This window comes from Myripristis murdjan, chromosome 5 (genome assembly GCF_902150065.1).
Source record: "Myripristis murdjan chromosome 5, fMyrMur1.1, whole genome shotgun sequence".
Taxonomy (NCBI): Eukaryota; Metazoa; Chordata; class Actinopteri; order Holocentriformes; family Holocentridae; genus Myripristis; species Myripristis murdjan.
The window spans coordinates 33,216,708-33,244,141 of record NC_043984.1 but is presented as its reverse complement, the minus strand read 5'-3'; the positions used below and the strand labels follow the sequence as shown (position 1 = coordinate 33,244,141).

The 27,434-nt window shown below is 41.2% G+C and overlaps 2 protein-coding genes and 1 long non-coding RNA gene across 4 annotated transcripts; all 3 read left to right on the top strand.

Moving 5' to 3' along the window:
* Positions 1–10: 10 nt before the first annotated feature.
* Positions 11–16,878, top strand: LOC115359461 (protein-glutamine gamma-glutamyltransferase 2-like). The gene is made up of 15 exons (XM_030051969.1): positions 11–70; positions 2,264–2,434; positions 4,047–4,304; positions 4,460–4,578; positions 5,444–5,572; positions 7,535–7,712; positions 9,051–9,186; positions 10,026–10,135; positions 10,350–10,465; positions 10,809–10,935; positions 12,546–12,703; positions 13,145–13,319; positions 14,075–14,238; positions 15,335–15,468; positions 16,384–16,878. Exons 1-15 carry the CDS (start codon positions 61–63, stop codon positions 16,547–16,549), a joined length of 2,151 nt encoding a protein of 716 aa, XP_029907829.1. The 5' UTR covers positions 11–60; the 3' UTR covers positions 16,550–16,878.
* A 2,794-nt stretch (positions 16,879–19,672) lies between these two features.
* Positions 19,673–20,521, top strand: LOC115359716 (uncharacterized). The gene is made up of 3 exons (XR_003928274.1): positions 19,673–19,838; positions 19,920–19,991; positions 20,141–20,521. It is a non-coding gene; the product is annotated as an uncharacterized LOC115359716 (long non-coding RNA).
* A 2,326-nt stretch (positions 20,522–22,847) lies between these two features.
* LOC115359413 (uncharacterized) lies at positions 22,848–27,409 on the top strand. 2 transcript variants are annotated; one of them, XM_030051898.1, is made up of 3 exons: positions 22,848–27,034; positions 27,121–27,187; positions 27,337–27,409. In XM_030051898.1, the coding sequence occupies exon 1, from the start codon at positions 22,923–22,925 to the stop codon at positions 26,688–26,690; it is 3,768 nt and encodes a 1,255-aa protein (XP_029907758.1). In that variant the 5' UTR covers positions 22,848–22,922; the 3' UTR covers positions 26,691–27,034; positions 27,121–27,187; positions 27,337–27,409. The 2 variants fall into 2 exon arrangements, with proteins under 2 accessions (XP_029907758.1, XP_029907757.1); XM_030051897.1 differs by having other exon boundaries at positions 27,116–27,187.
* The last annotated feature ends 25 nt before the right edge of the window (positions 27,410–27,434 follow it).

Below are 27,434 nucleotides of genomic sequence, written 5' to 3'. Positions count from 1 at the left end.
GAGTGCATCAGACAAGCAGGAGTTACTGACTGTCACTGCAGGGGGAAAAGTGCTGCAAACATGGATGCTCGTAAGTAAACCAGCATTGTTTAAGGCAGGAAAAGACATTCAAATATCAAGTCCGCTCAGCTATTTTGCTCCATTAGTTTTCAGTCACCAAGTGTGTTAGCTGTTTATGACGAACAGCTCTTCAAGTCCAAGTGTTGCTTTCCTCAGTGACAACTGGTGGAGCAAGAAAGTGCTGCAGATCGATCTACTTTGATATTTGCAAATCAAACGCGGCCCAGCAGCAGCAGCAGAGGAGGAGGTGGCCGTGCAGGCAGTCTGCTTCTGATTCTGGTTCTCGTCTTTTTCTTTCACGCTCTCCACACCCGTGTGTGTCGAGTTTGTGAGGCAGTGCAGGCTGTTATGACAGGTAAAATGATCAGCAGAAAAAAAAAAGCAGGGAGATAGGGTTATGTATGCATGCAAATTTTAACTCTTCTCCACACACCCATTGGTGAAAGTAACTAAATCCATCTACTCACATAACTGAGTAACTTTTTTCTGTGCTTTTTTTACTGTTCTTTTTTAAAGTCAGTAATTTAACTCTTACCTAAGTACATTACCTTTGCAGAAGTATTCTTAGATACATTTACAGAGTGCACATTTTGTCAGCAATCAGCATTTCGTCAGTAATCTTGCTTTACTTTGTGATTCCTAAATTTCCAGTTGAAAGGATCAAGTTCCAACTTTGTATTTTTTGTCTTTTTAGAATTGCAAGGAAAAGTTCACATCTAACAAAGTTTTTTTTTTTTTTTTTTTTAAAGTGACTCAATGACTTCCACTCGGAGTTCGTTTTACTTTTTCTTACGTTAAATTTTTCTTGTACTTGAGTAAAATATCAGCAAAGTAACGGTACCGTTAGTTGAGAGGCAGTTTCCAGTTCTCTTTCCAAAGCTGGACACACCTTATCACGCTCATGTGACGCTGAGGTGAAGTCGCATCTCTTTCACCACACAACATGATGAGAGGTTTCAAAAGTGTTGCATGGAGCAGTTAAATGGTTTTACAAGGGGGATCCTCAGCTAAAAAAGTAATTTAATTTCGCTGTAATTTAATTCACTAGAAATTTTTATAACACACACACACACACACACACACAAATGCATGAGGGATCATTTTCAGCATTTTCTTCTCTCTGGTCTAATGATTTGTCCGTGTCCTCATATCACATCTAAACAATTGAACATGCATTATGATCAGCAGCTTGTCGGATAGACACCTCAGAGCGCGAGCTAGTTCAGAAACTGATCGCCAGTCAAACACATATGAGGGAGTGCAGCTTTATGAAAGTGGGCTTGAGACGTCCGGAAAATGAAAAAGAAAAACCTCTGATGTAGAGCAACTCACAGAGCAAACTGGCTATCGGTCATTCTATGTTTATGATCTAATTTGGGTTAAACTGAGAAAAACCCCACCTTCGTTCTCTCCAACTCTCTTGGGAGAAAAATCAGTATTTGCAAACCTTAAAGCAGCTTCTTTGTGACCGAGTGTCAGCTTGGGAACTCGATCACGTCGTGTCATTTAGGAGACAAATGCATGAAGCGGTGCAAAAGAAATTCAGATTCAGCGGTGTGATGAGCAGCCCTGTTGTTTCGCCACAGTGTGCAGTCACTCGCTCTATCAGAGTTTAGCCAAGTTAAAACTGCAGCCGCACCTTTCAGGACACGGTGTGCTGATTATGGTATAGCGCCACAGTGGGCTGTGCCGGTATTGCAGTTAAATTACTACTATTCTACTAAATTACTACTTCAGCCTACAGAATGGTGGCTGTTACTATGAGCACTAAAAGAATGCGTTTAATCTTGCTGGGGCATGCATTTGACATGGAAGGAAAACCCACAAATATCTGGAATCATGTCTTTAGGGGAGCTCATGGATTATTAACAGGATGTGAGCTCCCCCCTGCCTCCCCTGTAGCTCACACCCTGTGGCTGACTGATAAAGGCACAAGATAAAAGTTAGCTAAGCTTCTTGCAAGATCTGTGATTCAACAGAATAGATGCAATGCGGCAGTATCTTGATCTTGCCAAATAGTGAGCCTGAGTTATAAAGTGTTTACATTCTAATTCATAACACAAATCTAAACCAAAAAAAATTCAAAACCCTTTATGAGGGCATACTTATTGTGAAGTGATGCTTTTTTGAATAAAAGCACTGCTTACGAAGGAATCACACTCATTTTTGACAACATCTGTATGTTTCTCATGTTTTCTGTCAGTCTTGAAGAACGTAGACTTCCAGTGCAAGACCAATAACGAAGCTCACCACACCAATGAAATCTCGGTGGACCGGCTGATCGTGAGGCGAGGCCAGGGCTTCACCATGACCCTCGACCTGCAGAAACCTTTCGACTCCAGCAAAGACCAGCTCATCTTCACCGCCGCAACCGGTACAGCTCTCATTTACCTCACAAAGACACTGCAACAATATGTTCTATGTATTCTTACATTTTACAATTATGAATACTGAGACTAATTCTTTTAATTGTAGTAACACAGGATTGTGATGGTACGTGTCCACAGGGGCGTGTGTTTTACGCTAAGGGCCACCCTGTTTCCCAAATTTGGACTAAGATGGGCGAGCCACTCCCGATGATTGACAGTTGCTCTCTCCTATAACCGCAAAAACACTTCCTCCTAACTAACTCCTAACCCTTGATTGGATGAACGCTTCACTTGTGAGCTGCCCTGTCCCGGTTTTCAAACTGGACCAACATGGTGGCTCTTTTCGAAAATTTGTTTGATATTACGAAAAGTTCACCAAAATGTGTTTCTGAAAACATTTAGGCAAGAAATAAACCATGCAGCTGTTTAAAAGTTTTGCAGGAGCTTTCCAGAGGTGGTGAGTTGTGCTAGACGCCTATAATTTGCATAAAGTAGCCTATATCTCAACTTTATGCAAATGAAGACACAGTGATGTGACCTTCCGTCTCTCGAAATGCAATGCAACACCACCAGAATGTATTGCACGGCTGCTTACGTCGACAATGAATGGGAAGCGTGGAAATGACGGATCCTGTGGACACGTACTATGAGATTTTCTGAAAGGTTTATCCCCATCTGGTGGATCTGGGGAGAACTGCAATGGCATTTTGCCACCATGGTGGTGAAATAAGAAAGAGGTAAAAAAAGATATCTTTGTCCAAGCCCACTCATTATAAGGGGCTGGGGCTGGTTTACAAACCAGCCCTAGGTTACAAATAAAGATGTGTATCACAGAGGATCAGAGCTGATTATGAGATAAGAGGGACAAGGACAAGAGACATTTTTTTTCCATACATTAATTGGACAGTCAAAGGCCCATAGTGAGAATCAAATACTTTTTTTGTTTAACACACACATGTCAAACTGAAGATCAATCAGATCCAGCCTCTGAGATGACTTTTGATTCTCTACTGATTCTGGCCCGGTTCCATATTTCCCACAATACAGATACTACAAACCCTCCTGATGAGCTCATCAGCAGCATCAAGACAATCATTAGTTTTCTAGCAAAGCAAAGTCAAAACAAAAAGTGGACAGTGAAACAGGTGATTTCAGGACAGGTGGGAGGTCGAGTACCTTTTTATTTGCAATAAAGATTGTTGACTGTTACTGATACTGTTATGTGTTGGTTGTGCATTTGTTGTTTTGTATTCACAAGTCAAGCTGCCTGTATTTTGATGTTTGACTTTTGAAACACTTTGGCACATTTTGACCAAACTATTCATGAAAATATGAATTTTTGTTTCTAGTGTGTGCCAGTGATGTGCATGCATGAGCAAAACATGTCACTATAGATTTCTCTTTCCCAAAATTTAAGTTATGTTTGTTTTTGATTATGATGAAACTACTTATCATTGTAAAGGATTCACAGTGGGCTTACAGATTCACTATGTCAGGAAAAAGGAATGATGCAGTAGACTTTTTTTTGGATGGATGAGTGGATGGGTGAAAGGACCTGTAAAGGAATGTAACATCAATAAATGAATGAATGATTTCCTCCATGTCTTCCCCCCTCAGGTGAGAAACCCGAGCAGAACAATGGGACCATGTCCGTCTTTGGGATCCCAGACAGCGCTGCAAAGCGCTCGGCATCAGCAAAGGCCGTGTGGAAGGCAGAGTTTTGCGCCAGCTCCGTCCAACAGAAGGAGGGATTGTCGCTGGAGGTGAAGCCGCCAGTCGACGCCCCCATCGGGAAATACACCCTTTCTCTGAAAATAGGGGAGAAAGAGAGCAGCCTGGGAAGCCTGGTTGTGCTCTTCAATCCCTGGTGCAAAGGTAGGCAGTGGTAGTAGTAATGGCTGTAGTAGTAGCAGCTGTATAATTAGTGTATAATCACTGATCAGTTCATTTTATGGTTCATTTATTACTTCTGCAGCAGAACTGTCGTAACATTTAACTCCAACAACCTCATCGACTCATGCTCTTTGCAGACGACTCCGTGTTTATGCCTGATGATAAAAAGCGACAAGAGTATGTGATGAATGAACAGGGAGTCATCTACAAGGGTAGCAAATTTTTCGTCCTTGGTGCATCCTGGGACTTTGGACAGGTATACACTAACATACATGCACACACACACACACACACACACACACACACACACACACACACAGCAACATGTCAACATGATGTCCCAAATCAAACTATTTTCAACTGTTTATCCTTTACACAAAACGATGGAAAAAAGTCATGAGGCTTGCTGACAGAGCTGATGTTGAGAAAATATTATGCCACAATGAACTCTGTAATAAAGGGTTATAAATCCTATTAATGTTATGCCATAGCACAAACTGCATATATATCATCAGCTATGAAGAAAGTTGATCCAGAAAAGTTATATCATGAAAATTCAGTAAATAAACCAGTCAATCACCATTTCCTCATATGATCATCTTTGAGTTGTGTTTGTTCATGTTTTAGTCGGGATTATGTGTTCAGATCCGTGTTCTTCAGCAGAGCTCCTGGTGAACCTGGGCGTCAAACTATAAACTTATACTGAGCTTATTAACATATTCAGGCTGATGTGTTACAGGACTTTCATGTCACTTAACTAACTGGTAACACTTTACAATAAGAGTACAACAATTAATGTTAGTTAACGTTAGTTAATGCTGTAATGATTCATTAACTGTTAGTTAATGATTGTTATGGCATTTACTAATGTTAATAATATCTACAATAACCCTTAAATAACATATAAATTAATACCTTAGCATTAGTAAATGATTCTTAGACACATTAGTTAACGATTAGTTAACTGTTACTTAATGTTTATTACCTGTTACTTAATGTTTATTACGGCATTAACTAATGTTAATTGTTGTACTCTTATTGTAAAATGTTACCCTTTACCTTGGCCTAGACGCTGCAATATGGCATTTCCCTCTGAGTCTAATGTTTCCCTTCTTGTCCAGTTTGAGGATAAAGTTTTGGACATTTGTCTCAAAATGTTGGACCTCAACTCCGAATACAAGAAAGACCCAGCTGCAGACGTCGCTGCTCGCTGTGACCCCATCTATGTGAGCCGTGTGATCAGTGCCATGGTAGGACTCTGTGTGTCTGTGTGTGTGTGTGTGTGTGTGTGTGTGTGTGAGAGAGAGAGATGTTGAGTTTTTTATGTGAGAATGCCTACACAAAGAAAAAAAATGAAATTTATTATTCCTTTCACTTTGTTTCTTTTTAAATGAATTAATCTATTGATTTATCTATATATCCATATATATTCTTTCACATTTTTTTTTTTTTTTTTTTTTACTTTTTTAGGTTAATTTTCTGTCCATATCCTAGCAACTTTTTTCTTTTTTCTTTTCTTTTTTCTTTCTTTCTTTCTTTCTTTCTTTCTTTCTTTCTTTCTTTCTTTCTTTTTTTACACATTTTAAAACAGTTTTGGGTAATTTCCAGCTAATTTTCTCATCACTTTTTCCCCTAATTTTTTAATTGAAATTAAGTGATTTTTGTCAGGTTTCAAAGGGTTAGAGGCTGCGATCAGATGCCTTTTACAAGCAGGGTTTGAGGATTAGAGTCTGTAGTGCCCGGGCAAGTCCAGCGTGCACTGAGCAACGGTGACATTTCGCCATGAATTAGATTTGAAACGTGCAGAATCAGTTGGACTGCTTCACTGTAGACTGACGTGATCAGATGTGTGTATATGTTTGTGGGTTTATGTGTGTGTGTATATGTTTATATCTGGTATTATTGATTGATTGATTGATTGATTGATTGATAGATTTATTTGAGTGCCATCCACCTTCTGGTGCCCAGCCCATATGGGCTTACAAGACACTAGATAACACAGAAACAAAGATGACCATGTGACAAATACTATTGTGGATACAGTGTTCTCTGTCTTTGATACAAAACGATTTTTCATCTGGGTCCTTTCAAACAGAACATTTCTCAAATCACAGTATAAGGGGCAATGAAATACAAAATGAAATTCATCCTCAACAACATTGAGATCACATAAAACACACAAACGTTGCTCCTCAGGAACACCTTTATATCTGCCTACCTCAATTGCCAGTGGTAAAGTCCCAGTTCTCAACTGAGCACACAGGGATCTTTGCCTTCTTTGTAAATTTAATTTTACATATAATTCTGTGTGATAATCATCTTTAATTTGAATATAATTCCTAAGTTTTGGTTTCATACAAATTTCCTTCTTCCATTGCTCATTAGAAATCTCAAATCGTTTTTGTTTAACTGTATTTATATTACACTGCAAATTATTCCTATAAATATCATTCAAATCAGAGAGAGAAAATATTTCAGCAACCTCTCTCGACCAGGGATAGCTGTGTGCTTGGTCCCAGTTAAAGATCTTTTTGGTCAGTCTCTCCTCTGGCAATTGAACAAGGCGGTTCCATAGCCTCAACATCTCACCTCTCTGTTTTATCAGACACGGCTCCCAGCCCATGTCCCCCTCAACAGCTAGCTTAGCAGGAAATTTATGCACCCCAAGACAACAGCTCATGGCTCGATTATGGATGGCATTACTATCAGGAGCATCCTTAACACCCCACACTCCTGCAGCATAAAATAAAATCGGGCTTAGCATTGAATCATAAAGCTTAGTGAAGGGTAAGAAACTGAGATCAGGGCATAGTTTCAGTTTGTTCAGTATAGACCCTAATGCTCTTCCTGCTGATTCTGACAGTATTTTAATTCCTTCTGTAATGCACATATGACTGTATGATTTCTGCACATATATTTGTGCATGTGCATCCTGTAATTTTTTGTGTATATATATTATCTCTCTACTATTAGATTTTAACTGTAATCTCGGCACACTGTAAATGATACTAACCTCAATGTCCTCTGAGATTTAAGTAAACGTCTGAATGAGCAAATGAATGAATGAATAAATCAATATAATAATAGCTTATACAATATACAATAATAGCTATGTAATGACGATTTTGTAAATGTACGTGGAACTGCAGAGATTTAATTATTGAAAAAATTCTTAATTCTTTCCCATATCTCTCCATCCGTCCGTCCACCAGATCAACTCAGACGATGACGACGGCGTGCTGGAGGGGCGCTGGGAGGGCGACTTCTCCGACGGGATTCTTCCCACCTGCTGGAACAGCAGTGTGGACATCCTCCTCCTCTGGCAGGAGCAGGATTACAAGTCAGTGAAGTACGGGCAGTGCTGGGTGTTCGCCGGGATCATGTGCTCAGGTAACATCTGACTGCATCACACACACACTCAGACACACACACACACACACACACACACACACACACTCCTGGACATTTTGAGTTTTTTACCTTGTCAGACTTTTGTCACATGGGGAAAAGAAGCTCATTCATTCGATTCGTTTCCTTCTGTTTCAAAAGGATGAGATGGACAACGGCGTTTTCTGTCTCCATTCATAATTTCACTCTTGTGCAGACATGAAGTGTGTTGTTAGACCCCAGTGATGTGTTGAAGACATTTATTATGTCCCAAAATGTTCAGAAAATCTTCATTTTTAGTGTCTGCAAGGCCACAGTGTTTCCATCTATGTAGTGGCACAGCGGGGAAGCTCCGCCCCTTCATTTGATTGAACTGCTCAACTGCTTTCTTCTCGAGTGATTTTTTTTTCTTGTAAATTTGTGACTTCATAATCCCATTCATATTTTAGTCAGGCTTCTGGGGCCAGATGTATAAAACTCTGTGTAGATTCATGACTAAAACTGTGTGTATGCATACACGTTCTTTTCTTCAGATTTATAAAGCAGTAATGTGTATGCATGCTTCTGTTTTATAAATCTCAGTCTTTGTGTAATTGTTTGCACGTGCACAAGCCTCATGCATACTCTCACAATCAGCCATAAATGGAGGTGGACACGCCCCTAATCAGCTCATTTCCATAGTAACACCTGTGGCTGCTCATTCATTTTTTTTAGACATGGTGACTAAAAGCACAGCGAGCTCCTTTAACAGCCAGAGCTGCCATTGCTGTCATTACGCACAGCTCTGCCTGTTTATAGCCCAGCATAATGAATATTAACTGCCACTAAATAAATCCACCCATCAATCACATCTGGATTATGTGTGACACAGTGCAACAGACATATTCTCACTCAGAAATATAATATTAAAAAAAGTAAATAGGCTTGTGCAAAATCATACAGGCACAATGAAACTGGATATTCAGGACACTTAGTATGTTAAAATAATAAAGTTACTATAATAATGTCACATAAATTCCCACTTTCATGTTATTTTCTGCCACCAGCCTGCAGCCAAACCTCTGTGTGTGCAGGTGTGAAGTCTGCAGGAAGGTGTGCCCATTGTCACTGCACCTTCTTCTTTTTTTTTTTTTTTTTTTATAAATATAGATTTCTGTGTAGAAAATAGCATATGCATATTTCTGTGCAAATGCAGTGTTTATGCTTCTAAGAGCCTTTTGGGGCCTTAACACGCCTGAATGTGGAGGTGAGACAGAGAACAGCTGTGTGAAAGCTGAGTGTAAACTGTAAATCAGAGTGTGAACTGATACTGAGCTCAGGAGCCTGTGTGTGTGCTTTCAGTCATGCGCTGCCTCGGTATTCCCTGCCGTGTGGTCACCAACTTCTGCTCGGCCTACGACGCCAACCTGAGCCTCACCATTGACGTTTTTCGTGACGAAGAGGGAGTCAGAACTCCAGAGACCGAGGACAGCATCTGGTGAGCGAGACGGGCGGAGAGAGAAACGCTGATGACAAATTTGATTTGATCTTTTTGTTCATTTGGTTTTCTCTTCTGGCCCAAATTGGCTCGTAGGGTGATTTTCAAAGCTGAGTCTGTGGATCCCCAGGGGTCCTTAAAGGTCAGCCAAAAAAAAAAAAAAAAAAAAAATTGATGCCAATCCAGCATCATTCATATGACCTTTAAAGGGATAATTCTGATAAATGAATTATGAACACAGCTTTCAGGTTATTTTGCAAACTTTTTTTTTTTTTTTTTTTTTTAAACTAATTTTCTGGCCATTTTGATGCAATTGTTTCTGTTAATCAATTATTTATTTTTTTATTTAATTATTTATGATTTATTTATTTATTCATACAAATGACTTGCTAATTTTCTGTCATATTTTTTCACTAATGTTTGACAAATGTTGTGGTCATTTTCCTTTCCATTTATTTATTTTTGGCTATTTTTCTGGTAATTTTCATGTAATTCTTTTTTTTTTGCGTGTTATTTGCTTGTTTTGTTTTGTTTTTGCTAATTTTTTCATTGCATTTTTTTTTTTTTAAATGAGTGACTTTAGTCAGAATTTGCTATGACAAAAAAATATGTACAAGTGATTATTTTAACATTACGTTTTACTCACCAATTTGAATGAGTGGATTTATTTGACAAGCGTGACAGTTCCATAATTAACACAAACCAGGAACATAAAAAGCTAAGCTGGTGTACCACGATGTTGTATCTGTTCAGAGCAGCCTTTGGTTTTGGTATTTTTGAAAAGTTAGTTTCCGTATGCCGCTGCGGTTGTGGGTTTAAATGCTGTTTTTGCCCTCCAGGAACTTCCATGTGTGGGTGGAGGGCTGGATGAAACGTCCCGACCTGACGGAGGATGGCACCTACGACGGCTGGCAGGTTCTGGATGCCACGCCCCAGGACAAGAGCGAAGGTGGCACTCCTTCCAATATGTGTTTCTATGTTTAATAAGTAGTGAGTAGATGCTCTTTGCTTAAAATCGTAACTGAAACAATAAAAAATACTGCTCCAGATAAAATAGGATGTAAATTCATTCTATATAAATGATGTCACTGTCAGTGCAGCAGTTTGTAACTAAGCTCTGTTTCTCCTCTATGTGATGATGTGATCTGGTTTTGTCGCTGTAGGTGTGTACCGCTGCGGGCCGGCCCCGGTCAAAGCCATCCTCAACGGAGACACTCACCTGAAGTACGACGTCCCGTTTATCTTCTCCGAGGTCAACGCCGACTGTGTCGAGTGGCTGGTCAGTTTGCCTCACATGAGCATCGCTCGACATCACCGACATCAACTACACTGACTAGTGACTCCAGGTTTTTATTGTATCAGGAGACCAAATAATTTCCAGAGTAGAAGTCGCTCCATGTTAACACCGAGGTGTCTAACCCTGACCTCTGACCTTCTTGTAGAGGAGGGAAAGGAGAGGAGGGTAATTCAGCCAGGAGTTCAAAAGGATCCACTGTTTTGTTTTAAAAATCTTTCAATAGAATGGCTATTTACAGTCATGAATGATTGTTGTATAATGAACTGTTTTTTGTTTTTTTTTCTGCAGTGAAGTTACCGGTGTCTGTATTTCTGCGTTATCTTAGGTTCAAACTGACGGTTCAAAAGTCCAGTGCTCCACCGACGCCAAGAAAGTTGGTAAGAAAATCTCCACCAAGTGTGTCGGCTCCAACAAGAGGCACGACATCACTCGGACCTACAAACACAAAGAAGGTGGGTAGAGAGCGCACTGTCTCTGTCTCTCCCTCTCTCTCTCTCTCTCTCTCTCTCTCTCACACACACACACACACACACATAAATGTCAAGTTAAAGGCCCTTTCCAATCAAAAACGTGTTTTTCTCATGTTTTTGTCCCCTGTCTGATCTTGACTCTACTGAGCAAAGTTTGTCACCAGAGAGCTGTTTTCACACCCCTCTGCTGAGGGTGAAGGTGTGTGTTGTCAAAAAGGAGTGAGATCCCCCCTCGCCCAAAACAGCCTGGTCATGGCGACACTGGGAAATTAAGGGATTTTCCATCAAAAGGCGCTGGTAAAAGTACGGGACTTCCCATTTGCATGAACAGCATAAGATATGCACAACAGAGTGAGATGTACTGGGGTAACTGGGATCCAACAGTGTGCAGCTGGACCCCGGGCCAGATGGATCTGCACTGGCTGACAGGGTGTCGCTCTGCATGTCATTTGCAGCAGCTCCGCCGGTCGCTGTCACTGTGCTCAGAGCTCTCCCACGCCGGTGTTTGATTTCCCAAAAAACAGCAAGAGTAACTGAAAATGGCGGTTTCACATGAACAATATCAGTGTAAATTCTTCTAAGTACAGTTGTCCCTCGCTATAATGCGGTTCACCTTTCGCGCCCTCGCAGTTTCGCGGATTTTTTTTTGTGCAATTTTGCATTTTTTTTTTTTTTTTACAGCGCATTGTGTTCTGTGTCCTGATTGGCTAAGGGACTGTAGACCACTGTCAATCAATCTCCTCCGTGCCATGTCTCCTGTACAGTACAGAATGCGTTCATTCTATAACACTGGACTTATTTTTCTACGAAGGTTTGAACTTTGAGAGTTTAAACAAGAGAGAAAAGTGAGAAAATGTTAATGCCTGTCTGAGAAAAGTGTATAAAGTGTGTATTGAGGGGTTTTACAGCCTTGAAACATCTATAATAATTGTAAAAAATAAAGCTGACTTCTTCGCGGATTTCGCCTATTGCGGGTTATTTTTAGAACGTAACTCCCGCGATAAACGAGGGCCCACTGTATATAATACTGATCAACAGAGATGATTTTTTAGGGGCTTAATCAATGACTGGAGGGGGGCTTTAACTGAACCTAACATCTAACCTTCACTGCACTCCATAAAATTAACTTCAACACCTGTGTCATTTCCTTACAAATCATTTCTCTGAGAACTGTGCTGTACAGTGTGCGTGTCTGTAGGCCTCAGAAGACATCTATTATATAAACACACAAACTCAAGTGCACATGCTCACAACCTCTTGTTGCATGCTGAACATTGATATTATGACACTAGAACAAATTAGAATGCACCTTTGCGGGAAATTTAAAAAAACAAGTTCTGAGATTAATCTCATAATTCTGAGATTAAAATCAGATTTGTGAGAATATATTCAGAATTCGCACTAGAATCTGACTTCAGTGTCATAATTATGGCATAAAATCTTACAACTTCTTCATGTATTTTTATTTTTATCTTTGTGTGTCTAAGGCTCTTCTATTATGAAATGCAAAAAGGCTGCAAATCCTATTTTCTCTCATTTGCCTGGTGCAGAGTGCTCTCTAATCTCTGTCTCTGTGATCACTGCCCCTACAGGATCAGAGAAGGAAAGGGAAGTGTTTAAGTTCGCCTGCAGCAGAGACTATGACAAACCTGCGTACTGCGATAGTGACGGGGAGGAGGCGGAGGAGGGGATGGGGTGCAGCGAGGGGGAGGAGGGAAGCAACCAAAACGTGTCTCTGAAATTTGAAGAGGTAAAGTATGTTACTCTGCCAGAGACGGGCATGTGAACTGAAATCAGATTTAATGCATGGTGCGTTTCAGTTTGTTTTGTTTTTGATTTACGTTTTGTGACAGTGTGTTCAGATGCCTTTCAAGAACTTGTAAATCCAGTAAACGTGAATCGAAATTCGTAACCCCCCTGCCCTCAAGGCAGGTAAGGAAAGGCAGCACCATATTATGGAAAAATTTGCCCCACCCGCTCATTTTTGTTCCACCGTCCCTCAGGCAGAGTCTGTGGAGTCTGAGTGGCTTTCATATCAGCCATTCTGTAAATTACAATACTGATTATTGAAAAATTTGTTCTATCAGCTCTGATAATCACCTATGACCGATAAGTGTTTGTGTACATGGATAATTTGTATCCAAAATCCCACATGCCTCGTTTCTCTTGTGGCCTACTTTTTATGTTGTAGGTGGCCACGCTGATGAATGGTAATGATGTTAAACTGAACCTGCTGCTGCACAGTGGGGACGGCGTCACCCGGCAGCTGTCCATCAAAATCAGCGTCCAGGCCATGAAGTACACCGGCAAACCTGCAGCTACCATACAGAAAGAGATGAAGGAAGAAACCCTGCAGGCCGACAAAGGTAAACTCATTCATGAGTAACCCTCCGAGTTTGAGGTGATTTCCCAGAGAGAGTGTGGATACGGGACCAGAGCCAGCCGGGACCCACTGGGAGCCAACGGGTTGGGCCGGGTTTGGACAAAAAATTAGAAATTAAATTCAGGTTTGGGTCACTTTTGGTCATGTTGGTATGGTTTTAGTGATACTCTAGTGTGAAATAACAAAAAAACAAACAAAAAAAACAATGCATGTCGGGCTCAGGTCAGGTTCAGTTACTATGCTTCCATCTCAGGTTGGATTTCAACAAAAATATGTGGCCCAATCTGCACTCTAACCCCAAATCCAAAAAGCTACAGCGCCAGTATTTCTTTCATTGTTATTATTTTATTTTCAGCCAAATGTCAAGACCAATATATCAAATAATACAATAATACAAATAAACTTTACACATACACACATACACATATACACACGTGTAGTTGCAATTTCAAAGTAGCACCCCCAACACTGCTGTTGAGATAAATGTACGTATGTATATTCTACCCTGTATATAATTTTTTGTGAATGAAACCTCCGGCTAGATGCCCGCCCTTGGTTCTCTGATGTTTCGAGCGTTTGCTGAATCCGACCTGGCAGACTTGTAATGAGCCCATGATGAAAAAACTCTTTGAACACACTGAAAATCATCTTGTCTCCTTCCATTTGCTCCCCTCCCTCCCTCTCTCTCTCTCTCTCTCTCTCTCTCTCTCTCTCTCTCTCTCTCTCTCCATCATCCAGATCTGTCCATCCCGATCCAGATCCCACACTCGGCCTACGGCACACACATGTCGGCCTGCGACAGCATCAAGGTCTCAGCTGTGGTCACAGACAAGGACAATCCAGAAAACGTCTACCTGCTTGAGAGCGACATCGTCCTGGAGGACCCTCCCATCTCCGTCACTGTCAGTAGCTACAAAACAAAATACTCGTCTTTGTTCACATTTTCCTCCAGGCTTTTCTGTCTCTCACAGCTTCCACATAAAAAGTGGATATGGCTTCCAGGTAAATGTAGAGCACATTTTGTGCTGATCTTTTCTCTCCATCAATGAGAAACCACAAGATTCAGTTTCAGAACTGAAGGTGGAGCTGTGTGAAAGTTTTCCCATGTGCAGCATGTGCCGTCCTGTATCTGCATGCCTTTGTGTTGCTGCAGCGCCAACAGTGGCTGAGTACATGTGTGCACACGTACATGCACATACACACACACATACACAGAGTGAGAGAGAGTGAGAGAGAGAAAGACCTGCCAAAAACCCATGTCCTCAGTTCCCAAAGGTCCCCATGGGTTCAGGCTGGGACAAGCGCTTTATGGTTCATGTAAGCTTTAATTAAAGAGGGTTGGTCCCACTGAGATCACGAATCTCTTTTTACACTTGACGAACAGAGCGACAAACAGCAACATTTAGTTTAAAGTCTGCATGTTGCAGAGTAAAGCCAGTTAAAGACATATCAGACTGATGCGCTTTGCTTACCCTCACCTCCTCTGATGATCTTCAGACGTTAGCTTGGTGAAATAAGCCTGGGCAAAATTGGGGATTTCTATCACGCCAAGAGTTCCTGTTCCTCATGATCGTATGATGAGCCGTGTGGAGGGGAACAGGCTGTCAATCAAACGGGGGCAGAACGAATGAAAACGGATTCTGATTGGATCGCTCCACTCTTACATCAGCTGATAGAAAAGACTCTCAGGACAGTCTCTACACACAATTAACCATGACCACCAATTTCATAAAATAATATATATTCTGAAGTCTACCATCCCTTTAAATTAGAAAAGGTTGTGATGTATAACAGTACGCTCATGTTCAACGTTTTTGTGTGACAACATCAAAGCTTTCAGGCAGCTTAGCCATGTGGAGAAGGTGCCCTCAGATGACCTTAACCTTAAAGACTGAGCGTACTCGAGTCCTCTGTATTAAAAAAGGGGTTTGTGGACCCAAATGAATCAGTGAAGTTCAAATGTGTGTGTGTGTGTGTGTGTGTGTGTGTGTGTTCTAGCTTGTGGGTGAGGCCTTCCTGGGCCAGAAGACGACAGTGGAGGTTTTGTTTAAGAACCGGACGACTCTGACGTTCAAGGACTGCTGCCTGACTGTTTCTGGAAGCGGACTGTTCAAACGCAACGTCGTGAAGAAGTAAGCCTTTGTGTGTTTGCGTGTACGTCCACATGTGAGTGTCTAATACGTAAGCTGTTGGACTCGACAATCTGTGTGTACTTCCATGTGTTCTTCCTTAAAAGTAAAACTTAATCCATAATACATAATCTTTGAATCGAATACTCACCGCACGCTGCCCTCAGCCCATGATGAAGAAAGTCTTACTCACAAGTCTTCATGCTAAACTCCATCCATCCATTTTCTGCTGCTTTATCTGGGACTGGCGGTGGTAGCAGGGTTTGGAGGTCGGCCCATATGATCCTATCCCAGCCACATCCGCCAGCTCCTCCTGGGGGAATCCCACGGCATTCCCAGGCCAGCCGGGATACATAAATGTGTGTGTTCATGGTAAACTTGTATTTCAGAAACACCCAACAGCCATCTCCGATCCTGCGACCTAAATGCAGAAACGTGGATTTCACTGGACAAGCAGCTTTGATGTGAACGTGCCTCATTCATTAACTGCGGAAGTGGAAATTACATCAAGATTTGAGCAGAAAAACTTTTCTTTAGTACGTAACTTGATACTGGAGACTTGGCTCACATAGAGATGGCTGGCGTTTCTGGAATATGAGTTCACCATGAAGCTTTGTGAATAAAGATGTCTTTGCTGTGGACTGAAGGCAGCACACGATGAGTATGTGACACAAAAAAAAAATGATGCATTTTGGGTGAAATATCCCTTTAAGGGCTTCAAAAATTCTGCTGCTGAATTGGGAATACTAATCCAGAGCACAAGGGCTTCCCACTGTGTGAGCAGGGTGTATTTTATGCATGTTGTGTGTATTTATTCTGTGATTTCATGTTTTTTTTTTTTTTTTTTTTTTTTTAGTCCAACGTCTGGTTAACGTCTGCCAGTCTTTCCCAGTTTTTCATGTCTTGTGTCGCCAACAGGTTGGCAGAGCTGGAGCCTGACCACCAGGCACGGTTCACCGTCGACTTCGCTCCCCACAAGGTCGGAAAGAAGACTCTGCTGGTCGACTTCGACAGCTCGCTGTTCAGAGACATCAAGGGCAGCTGCATCATCGACGTCCAGCCAAAAGCCTCTGAATCGAATTAACTGTGAAAGCCAGGGCCAGACCACCTGATTTTTGTTTTTCAGTCGTGAATGAAATTAAACAGATTGAGCAGCACGTACTTTAGGGTCACATTATTCTCTTTTGAAAACGCAGAAACAAATCTAAAGACCAAGCACAGACGGTTTTTTGTAGCAGATGAGTTTAGCACGGTGATTAAACTTGAGCCAGACGACACACAGCACACAGTTTTAACACACACCTGCCGGCCAATCAGAAAAGAGTATTTACTCAGGCCATGGTACAATACACTTATTAATCAGTTGGTGGAATTCAGTTTTTTTCTAGTGAGGCAAAAAAAAAAAGGCAAATATTAAAATCACAATTATTTTGCTCAATATTGAAATTGTGATCGTTTAACCCTCCTGTTATGTTCAAATTTACGAACATCTTTTATGTTTGGGGTCAGTTTGACCCCAGCAGTTTAAACCTCCACAAAATTATTATAACTAAAATTGTTACCAAAGTTTGTGTCAGGTACTTTATGTTTCTTTGTTGACGACCTAAATAGCCCTTTAAAAAAAACATTTTTTTTCATACTCCGTCCATGCGGGACATACAACATGTCTTTGTTCTCAGTAAATTTAAAGGAAAAACGGACCTTTGGTGTAGTGTTTGGTTGTGGACTCGTATCACTCTCAGGAAAGTGTACAACCCAACGCCACACCAAAGGTCAGTTTTCATTTGAAATCAATGAGAAGAAAGGTGTGTTTGTTCTGCATGCATGAAGTTTGTATAACAGATGCAGGTATTGATTTTTGCTGCTTCTGTGACAGGTTTGATGGTTTGGTTGTAAGGGGCAGTGTTGGTATGCGACTGGTAATTATTCTTTGGTGAATGGTGAATTAATATGAGGTGTGACGTGCATGTTTAGTTTCAAAGAGTTTGAATAAATAGATAAATAAATAGCACTATGCTTTAGTTGGGTGAAGTTTCACTGTCTGCATGTTGGACTAATTTTCTGTTTCATTGATCTATTATTGATGTGTATCAGCAGCAAGTCCTGATCCAATAATACTGTGGTGCTCAATATTATTGCACAATAATGCTGCAGACGGCAGTGATTTTTACATTTTGGCCTTATGAGCCATACATCCAAGCAAGAGATGATTTTTTAAATTATGGGTATGTGATGTTTACAATGAAATGTTTATCATGCATGCTGATCCTTGACTAATAATCAATAAAAGATCTACACATCATCTAGCAATACCAGGTTCCACAATAGATTTGATTTTGTCTTTATGTTGACAAGAACCAGAGTGCTGTGTCTTGTTTATCGCTTCATTCCCACATGTGCTTCTGTGAGTACATCCTGTTACATTCGCTTGCATCCCATTACATCCTGTTATATCGTGTTACTTCCTTTTACATCCCATTAGATCTCATTACATCCAGTTACATCCTGTTACAACCTGCTACATGCCATCAGATCCCGTCACATCCCGATATATCTTTTTACATCCCGTTATATCCTGTTTCATTCCATTACATCCTGTTACATCCCAATAGATCCTGTTATGTCCAGTTACATCCCGTTACATCCTGGGACATCCCATTACATCTGTTTACATTCTGTTACATCTTGATACGTCCCGTTACATCCCAGTACCTCCTGTTACATCCCTATACATCTCGTTACATTCTGGGACATTCTGGGACATCCCATTACATCCCAATACATCCCAGTAGCTCCTGTTGCATCCCGGGACATCCTGTTACATCTTGATACGTCCTGTTACATCCCAGTACCTCTTGTTGCATCCCGGTACATCCTATTACATCCATTTACATCCCATTACATCCTGATACATGCCATTACATCTCCATACATCCAGTTACATCCTGTTACAACCCATTAGCACCTATTATATCCAGTTACATCCGGTTGCATCTCGATACACCCTGTTACAGCCCGTTTCATCCCGTTACACCTCGTTACATCCTGATACATCCTGTTACATTCCTACACATCCTGGTACATCATGTTAGATCCCATTAAATCCTGTCACATCCTGTCACATCCTGTGAGTGTGTGATGACAGGAAGCGCCCCCTGAAGAGTAAACTTTCCCGCGCAGCAGCATGGAGGAGGAACAGCTGTTTCCTGGTGGTGAGAGACGAGGGCATCTTGTTTTTATCACTTCCTTCTCATCGAGGAGTTCCTCTGCAGCTGCGAGTGAGACTGAGATGTGGAGTGTTTCTAAGTTTGCTCTGTTTGTATTAATTAAGGATGTAATTATCACAGAATTCTGGGAAAAGACTTGTATGGGATTTTTTTTTTTTTTTTTTTTTTTTACCCAATTAATTTAGAAAAAAAAAAATGGAAAAAAATACCATGATTTTTTTTTTCCTCATTTTCCTCATTAAGTGAGTGCATTAAACTTCCATACATTACGCTTTCAGACTTTTGACTGAAATTCATTTTGGTTTTAATCACATTTTAGACATTTGAAAGTCAGATAGCTTTATTGTCTGTCATGATGAAACATTTTGAATTCAACCTTTAAGTACTGTTGATGATCTGTACTGTGCACTGTGCAAAGTCAATCAGCTCAATGCCAAAACTGTAAAATGTAAATTCATTTTCCACAGTTGGTCAACTTTGCCTTCAAATGTGTTTAAAAGTTCAAAAAGCAAAATCTCTTATTTTGCTATTTGGACACAGCGTTTGTGGAGTAAAGATGATGAAATCCTTCATATTCCTGCTGCTGCAGGCCTGCTGCTGTCTGAGCAGCGGAGGATGCTGCCATCTAGTGGTGGAGATCACAAATAACAACAATAACAAGTCATTTATTTTAGTTATTGTAATGCATCCATTTGAATATGAATATTGTCACTACCTCTGATTCCAAAAAGGTTTTCTATCTTGTGATGGGATGCACAAAATGTTCCTGTTATCTCAGCCGGTATATCATTGGATAATAACTTAATTGTTAAACAGGATAAACAAAACTCACAGCCTTTTTCATGTTTCCATTCTTGAAAATGACAATTGTTCAAGACAATATGTTAACCAAGTCATATGTCCTATAAGTCTCATGGGCTTATAGACCAATTCTGGTTTATTACAGTTGTTAGTGGCCAGCTGAGATAGGTATGTGTCATTCATGTTTTGGGGTTTCCATCCCTTATGTTATTCATGTTCTGGGGTTTCAGCACACGCCCCAGAACCTCTATAAATAGGGTTGATTGCCACACACCTGTTTTGCCACTTCCACCTGAGTTGCCACAGGATGCAGGTTATGTTGGGTAGGGTCAGCAAGCAGCACATGTAAGTTTTGATTTGTTTGTTACGCTATTTTATTGATATTAAATGGGGTGTATATTCATGTGGAGTGTTTTCTTGTTCTAGTGCAGTTCATGTGCCTGTTGCTACTCACCACTTGTGTGAGAGGAGTTTTGCGCCCTTGGTAGGCGAAGCGAGGTGTGTAGCATTTTGTTTTTTTTTGTTGTTGTTACTTTGATATAATTGTTTGCACTAAGTGTAGTTGTGCTATATTTGACTGTTGAAATGAAATTATATGAAGACCTTTTTTAATATGCGAAATTAATATTTTGCTATGTGTTTTTTAGTTTCACGGTGCTCATGAGGAAATAAAATTTGTACCAGTTGAGCTCTACGCCTCCTTATTGATACCAAGGGTCGCTACAGTGAAACTCGGCGCTGCATGGGAGCCATCTTCTACAGAGTGCCATCATCCATCTGCGGCTTCAGCATGCTACAACTACAGTGAGAGACTTTTGGTAGCTGAGGGTAAAGTCACTCGGAGATACTGAACTGTTTTTGAGTAAAGGTTGAGCATTTGACGCTATCTGCTCATTTCTATTGTATGAGACAATGGACATTTAACAAATTTAAATGGCATAACCTGAATAATTTACTAATGCTCTGAAGGTGTGGTGATTCCCTGCATTTGTTTGAATTGAAATTGTTGGTTTAAAAAAAAAAAAAAATTAAAGGTGTACTTAATGGTCAATATAGGCCTTTTTAATCTTGAAATCAATGGTATTTTAAAGAGGAACCTTTTGACGATGGATTTCATGCAAGTTTTTATTTTATCGTGGTGCCATTAATGAACCTTGATGTGTCTAAGGTGTAAATGTCTGATCAGAGTTGTGATTTAAAGCATTCAAACCACGAATCAGAGTTCTGACAAACACTTCAAAGTCAAAAAAAATTTAAAAAATGTTAGCACCTCCTGAAGAAATACAGAATCCCCCTGAAACTCAACAGTTAAGGTCCAGCTCTCGTGAGCGAAAATTAACAGAAAAAGGCCAGGAGTTGCAAATCCAAGAACTAAAGAAAAAGGAGAAAGCTTTTAGTAAGGCATATGAGGCTTGGAGACTTGCAGCTAAGGAAATAAGAGCCAAACTAAAGATTTTCTGCTCACCAGAGGATCTTGAGGAAATTCAAAGAGACATTAAATCTAAACATGACAAAGTGTGCCAGCATTATGAGTCAATTAGACGCAATCTTACAAGCACTCCAGATGTGGTCAAGAAAATGGATGCATGCAGCACTTTGTCATCTGAGATTTGTGATCTTGTTAATAAACGAATGGAGAGTGTTGAAATGACTTTCAATGACTGCCTTGAAAAGGAGAGAGTAAGGATGCAGCTAAATAAAAGGGAATATGGATCTGTCTTTGGGAAAACCAATACAGAAACGGTGGTTTCACTGTCTCTTAAAGGATCTGATGATCGAGTCAGTGCCATCTCCAGGTCCTCCAGTAAACGAGCAGATGCAGAGGCTGAACTTGCAGCCAAAGTGGAACAATCAAAAGTTATTCAAACTCTGCATGCTCAACAAGCTAAGCTGGAGAAACTGGAGACTGAATGGAAACTAAAGCAAACAGAAATGCTGGCAGAAATTAACAAAAAGGAGGCTGAAATGAAATTAAAGCTGGATGAGGAAAAATCAAAGTTACAACAGCTGCAAGCTGACAGCGAAGTCAAGGTTGCGAAGGCACGTGTGAGGGCATACAACAATTTTGATGTATCTGGAGACTGTGATGAAGCGACTGACAAAGTTGCTCTTGACAGCCTTAACACTGATTACAAACCTTTCCCAAGTCTGCTAGCTACACCTTTCGTGCCTCAGCATGCAACACTTCCAAAACCAACTGAGGAAGATGCCAGTGTTGTTCAAGAAGCCATTTTGACTCAAGCTATGACAAATGCCTTCAGTTTAAGCCGTTTGCCTGTTCCAGAGCCATCAATTTTCACAGGTGACCCCTTAAAGTTCATAGACTGGAGGGTATCATTTAAGGCCCTTATTGATCAGAAGCCCCTCCCAGTAAGTGAGAAAATGCTCTACTTGAAGAGTTATCTAGCAGGAGAGGCACGTAAGGCTGTGGAAGGCTTCTTTTATCGCAACTCAGAGGATGCATACCAAGGTGCCTGGGCTGTTTTAGAGGATAGGTATGGCAGTTCATTTATTGTCCGGAGAGCCTTTAGGGAGAGACTCATGAACTGGCCCAAGGTAGCTAATGACCCAAGAGCACTTAGAGAGTTTGCAGATTTTCTTCAAGGCTGTGCTGAAGCCATGCCACATGTTAAAGGCCTGTCTATCCTTGATGACTGTGAAGAAAATCACAAACTTCTTAAGAAACTGCCTGAGTGGTTGGTGCACAGATGGAGTCGAAGTGTTGCTGAAGAGCTGGATCGATCTGGTGATTATCCAAGCTTCCTAGATTTCACAAAGTTCATGCAAAAGGAAGCTAGAATTGCTTGTAATCCCATTGCCTCCCCTTTCATGATAAATATGAAAACAAGTGATGAAGGGTTATCAAAGAGAGCTAAAACATTCAACACAAGCACTCAAATAAAAGGCTCCACCTCAGCAATGCCAGAAAGCTTAAAACCAAAGCCATCATGTTTAGTCTGCAAAATTGAAGCACATGGTATTGCTACATGCCCAGCCTTTGCATCAAAACCTATGGATGAGAAAAGAGCCTTCATTTATGAACATCATTTATGCTTTGGATGCTTAAGAAAGGGGCACAGTGCCAAGGACTGTAAAAGGCGGCACACCTGTAGCACCTGCAGTAGACGTCATCCCACCTGCCTGCATCAAGAAAATATAAGACCTGCAGAAATGGCATGTAATGACTCTGTTGCCACAGGGGACCATGTAAACAATGAAGTCCAAAAGGTTATGTCCCATGTCTTGACTCAACATACCTCTGCCACATCCAGTATCGTTCCTGTTCTTCTGTCCTTAACAACAGAACCCCGGAGAGAAGTACTCACCTATGCCCTTCTTGACACACAAAGCGACTCCACGTTCATTTTGGAAGATTTAGTTTTGGAACTGAATGGGAAAACTCAGCCAGTACAGCTTAAATTAAGCACAATGACAGCTGTTGATACCATCATAAATAGTAAAATCACCGGTGGTTTTCAAATTCGAGGACTTAATTCTGAAGTGCACGTTCAAATACAGCAAGCTTACACACGTGACTTCATACCAGTAGATAAATCCCACATCCCTATCAAAACCACAGCACTTCAGTGGCCGCACCTTAGCCATCTAGCCAACGAGTTACCACCTCTTCAAGATTGTCAGGTGGGACTCCTCATTGGCTACGACTGCCCATCAGCCTTAGCTCCTCTAGAGGTTATTACAGGTAGTGCAAATGAACCCTTCGCTCAGCGGACTGCTCTTGGCTGGAGCATCATAGGGTCCGCCAACCCTCACATGGACAGACAGGGGAGCCATAGTTTTGTGCATCGTGTTGCAGTTAAAGAACAGCCTGTGCCTATTGTTACAGATGTGTTAAAGGTTTTAGAGTCAGATTTTAATGAAAGGAGCCATGAGGACAAGTATGTGTCTCAAGATGATGTTCGGTTCATACATTTTTTGAGTGATAATATCAAGCAAGAGGAGGATGGACACTATCAGATGCCCCTCCCATTTAAAAATGACAGCTCACCAACTCTGTTAAACAATAAAAGGCTAGCTACTGTTAGACTGCAACACCTGAAAAGGAAGTTATCTGCCAATAAGCACTATCATGACCAATACACTGCCTTTATGGAAGAAATGATCAGCAGAGGTGATGCAGAGCTAGCCCCTGCAGTTTCGGAGGGAGAAACTGCATGGTACATTCCTCACCATGGTGTGTACCACCCAAGGAAGCCAAATAGGCTAAGAGTTGTGTTTGATTGCTCAGCAAAGTTTAATGGCATCTCACTAAATGACACCTTACTTACGGGCCCTGATTTGATTAATTCACTGGTGGGAGTTCTGTGTCGTTTCAGAAGGGAGGAGGTTGCTGTAATTTGCGACATTGAAAAAATGTTCCATCAATTCCGTGTTTTCCCAGAAGCTCGCAACTACTTAAGGTTTCTTTGGTGGGAAGGCGGGAAGTTGGATAGTGAACCGCGAGAATATCGGATGACAGTTCATCTCTTTGGTGCCGCCTCCTCACCTGGATGTGCCAACTTTGGTCTGAAGTATCTGGCGCAGCAATACAAAGCCCTCTATCCTGCAGCATCCAACTTTGTTGAAAGGAATTTTTATGTTGATGATGGCTTAACTAGTGTTCCAACTGTTCAAGAGGCCAAAGAACTGATTGTTGAGGCACAGAAGCTGTGTAATCATGCGGGCCTAAGACTACACAAGTTCAACTCAAACTACAAAGATGTTCTTTCCTGTGTGGCTCCTTCAGAAAGAGCAGAAACAATGGATCCTCTAAGACTGAATCCAGAGGTGACATCACAAGGACATGTACTTGGCATTCAGTGGTCAATGACGAGTGATTGCTTTAGTTTCAACATCAATGTAAAAGACCACCCGGCAACTCGTCGTGGCCTCTTGTCTGTCTTAGCCTCTTTGTACGATCCACTTGGATTTATGGCTCCTTTCACTCTGAGTGGAAAGTGCATTTTACAGGAGCTGTGTCACAAAGGCATAGGATGGGATGATCCGATACCTAAGCAGTTGAGTTCACGGTGGGAGGAATGGAAAAATGGCCTCAAAACACTAAAGGATATCACCATACCCAGATGTTACCATCCTTCAAACTTTGGTCACATTGTAAGCACTGAATTACATCATTTTTCAGATGCTAGTAGTAGAGGATATGGTTCATGCTCCTACCTGAGATACAAGAACGACCGAAATGAGATCCATTGTAGTCTGGTCATGGCCAAGGCAAGGGTTGCACCCTTGAAGATCACAAGTATCCCAAGGTTGGAACTCACAGCTGCAGTAATTTCAGCCAGGATGAGTGTCATGTTAAAGGAAGAGCTTCAGCTAAAAATAGAAAAGGAATGCTTTTGGACAGACTCTCAGGTTGTGTTGGCATATATAAACAATGAAGCACGAAGGTTTCATGTGTTTGTTGCAAATAGAGTTCAACTCATCAGAGAGAAAACTGATCCAAACAACTGGCATTATGTTGACACAACACAAAATCCTGCTGATTTTGCCTCCAGGGGTCTTCATGCTACAGACATCCCTTCAGCTGGCTGGTTATCTGGTCCTAAGTTTTTATGGGAACCAGAGGTTCCTCAACCATCTAAACCTTCTATTGGGCTCCTGGTTGGTGACCCTGAGGTCAAATCTGTTCATGTGTTTGCAACTCAAGTCAGTGAACAAGCAGATATCCTGGGTCGGCTGGAGAGGTTTTCTTCTTGGACCACACTTCTTAAAGTGGTTGCAAGAATAAAGAGGCTTGGTTCAAAGTTAAAACACACTGACCTTGTGACTGTGGCAGAGCGCAAGGCAGCTGCTGAGGAAGTTTTGCATCTATTACAGCAACAAGCCTTCTCTTCTGAGCTAAAACTTCTTCAAGGAAAGCCTCAAGGATGCAGTCTTCCTAAGTCTAGTCCACTCTTTAGGCTCAGCCCCATTCTGGAGAAAGGACTTCTTCGTGTTGGTGGAAGACTTAAAGGATCAATCCTCAGTGAAGAGCAGAGGCAACCCATTATTCTTCCAAAGGACAGTCATATCACCAAGTTGATTTTGTCCCACTTTCACAGTCAAGTATGCCACCAGGGCCGAAATCAAACCATGATGGAGATACGAGCAAATGGATTTTGGGTGATAGGTGGGAGCAAAACAATTGCGAGGTTGATATTTAAATGTGTTCAGTGCCGTAAGCAAAGAAGACCAGCTGAAGAGCAAAAAATGTCTGATCTCCCAAAGGAACGTTGTGAAATCTCAGCTCCATTTACATTCTGTGGAATGGATTGTTTTGGCCCCTTTGCTGTAAAGAATGGTCGTAAAGAGATCAAGAGATATGGTCTAATCATCACATGTCTTTCCTCTCGTGCAGTTCATATTGAAATGCTTGATGATTTATCCACTGATGCCTTTATTAACGCTTTAAGATGTTTTATTAGTTTGAGAGGAGCAGTTTCTCAACTTCGCTGTGATCGGGGCACAAACTTTGTTGGCGCCAGCAATGAGTTCAAAGAGGCTCTCAAGAAATTAGATATCAGGACACTTGAAGCCTTTCTGGCAGACAAACAGTGTGAGTTTGTGTTTAATGCTCCATCAGCTAGTCATGCAGGTGGCATTTGGGAGCGGCAAATACGTACCATCCCCAGTGTCTTAAATGTTACTCTTGCTCAGTGTGCAGGAAGACTTGATGATGCATCACTCAGAACTCTGTTCTACGAAGCAATGGCAATTGTAAACAGCCGTCCTCTTAATGTTAATGGAATTAATGATCCAAAATTACTTGAGCCCTTAACTCCAAATCATCTTATCCTGATGAAGTCCAAGGTTGCTTTACCGCCCCCAGGAAGCTTTGTAAAGGAGGATGTGTATGCCACAAGGAGATGGCGTCGAGTACAATATTTAACAGAACAGTTCTGGAGCAGATGGAAAAGGGAGTATCTCCTGAATCTCTCTTTGAGACAAAAATGGCATGTTGCTCGGCGCAATATGAAAGTTAATGATATTGTCATAATCAAGGAGGACACTCTTCCAAGGAATGAGTGGCACTTGGGTCGAGTGGTTCAAACTGCAGAGGGATCTGATGGATTGGTTCGTCGGGTCAAGGTTCAAGTGGGACAGCGCAAGTCAGCAAAGGAAAAGGACTTTCCCTCAAAACCCTCAATCATTGAACGCCCTATTCAAAAATTAGTACTTTTACTTGAAGGCGATTAATGTGTTTGAAAAGGTAAACACTCTTATCAGACATGATGTTGACTGGTTACATGTTGACCCGCAGAGTTTGTGGCCAGCTGTGAAATCATACATGAGTAACTCTGTTGTTTTGTTTCAGTTTAATCATGTTATGATTTGGTGGGAGTGTTAGTGGCCAGCTGAGATAGGTATGTGTCATTCATGTTTTGGGGTTTCCATCCCTTATGTTATTCATGTTCTGGGGTTTCAGCACACGCCCCAGAACCTCTATAAATAGGGTTGATTGCCACACACCTGTTTTGCCACTTCCACCTGAGTTGCCACAGGATGCAGGTTATGTTGGGTAGGGTCAGCAAGCAGCACATGTAAGTTTTGATTTGTTTGTTACGCTATTTTATTGATATTAAATGGGGTGTATATTCATGTGGAGTGTTTTCTTGTTCTAGTGCAGTTCATGTGCCTGTTGCTACTCACCACTTGTGTGAGAGGAGTTTTGCGCCCTTGGTAGGCGAAGCGAGGTGTGTAGCATTTTGTTTTTTTTTGTTGTTGTTACTTTGATATAATTGTTTGCACTAAGTGTAGTTGTGCTATATTTGACTGTTGAAATGAAATTATATGAAGACCTTTTTTAATATGCGAAATTAATATTTTGCTATGTGTTTTTTAGTTTCACGGTGCTCATGAGGAAATAAAATTTGTACCAGTTGAGCTCTACGCCTCCTTATTGATACCAAGGGTCGCTACAACAGTATTTTTTCCTCATGT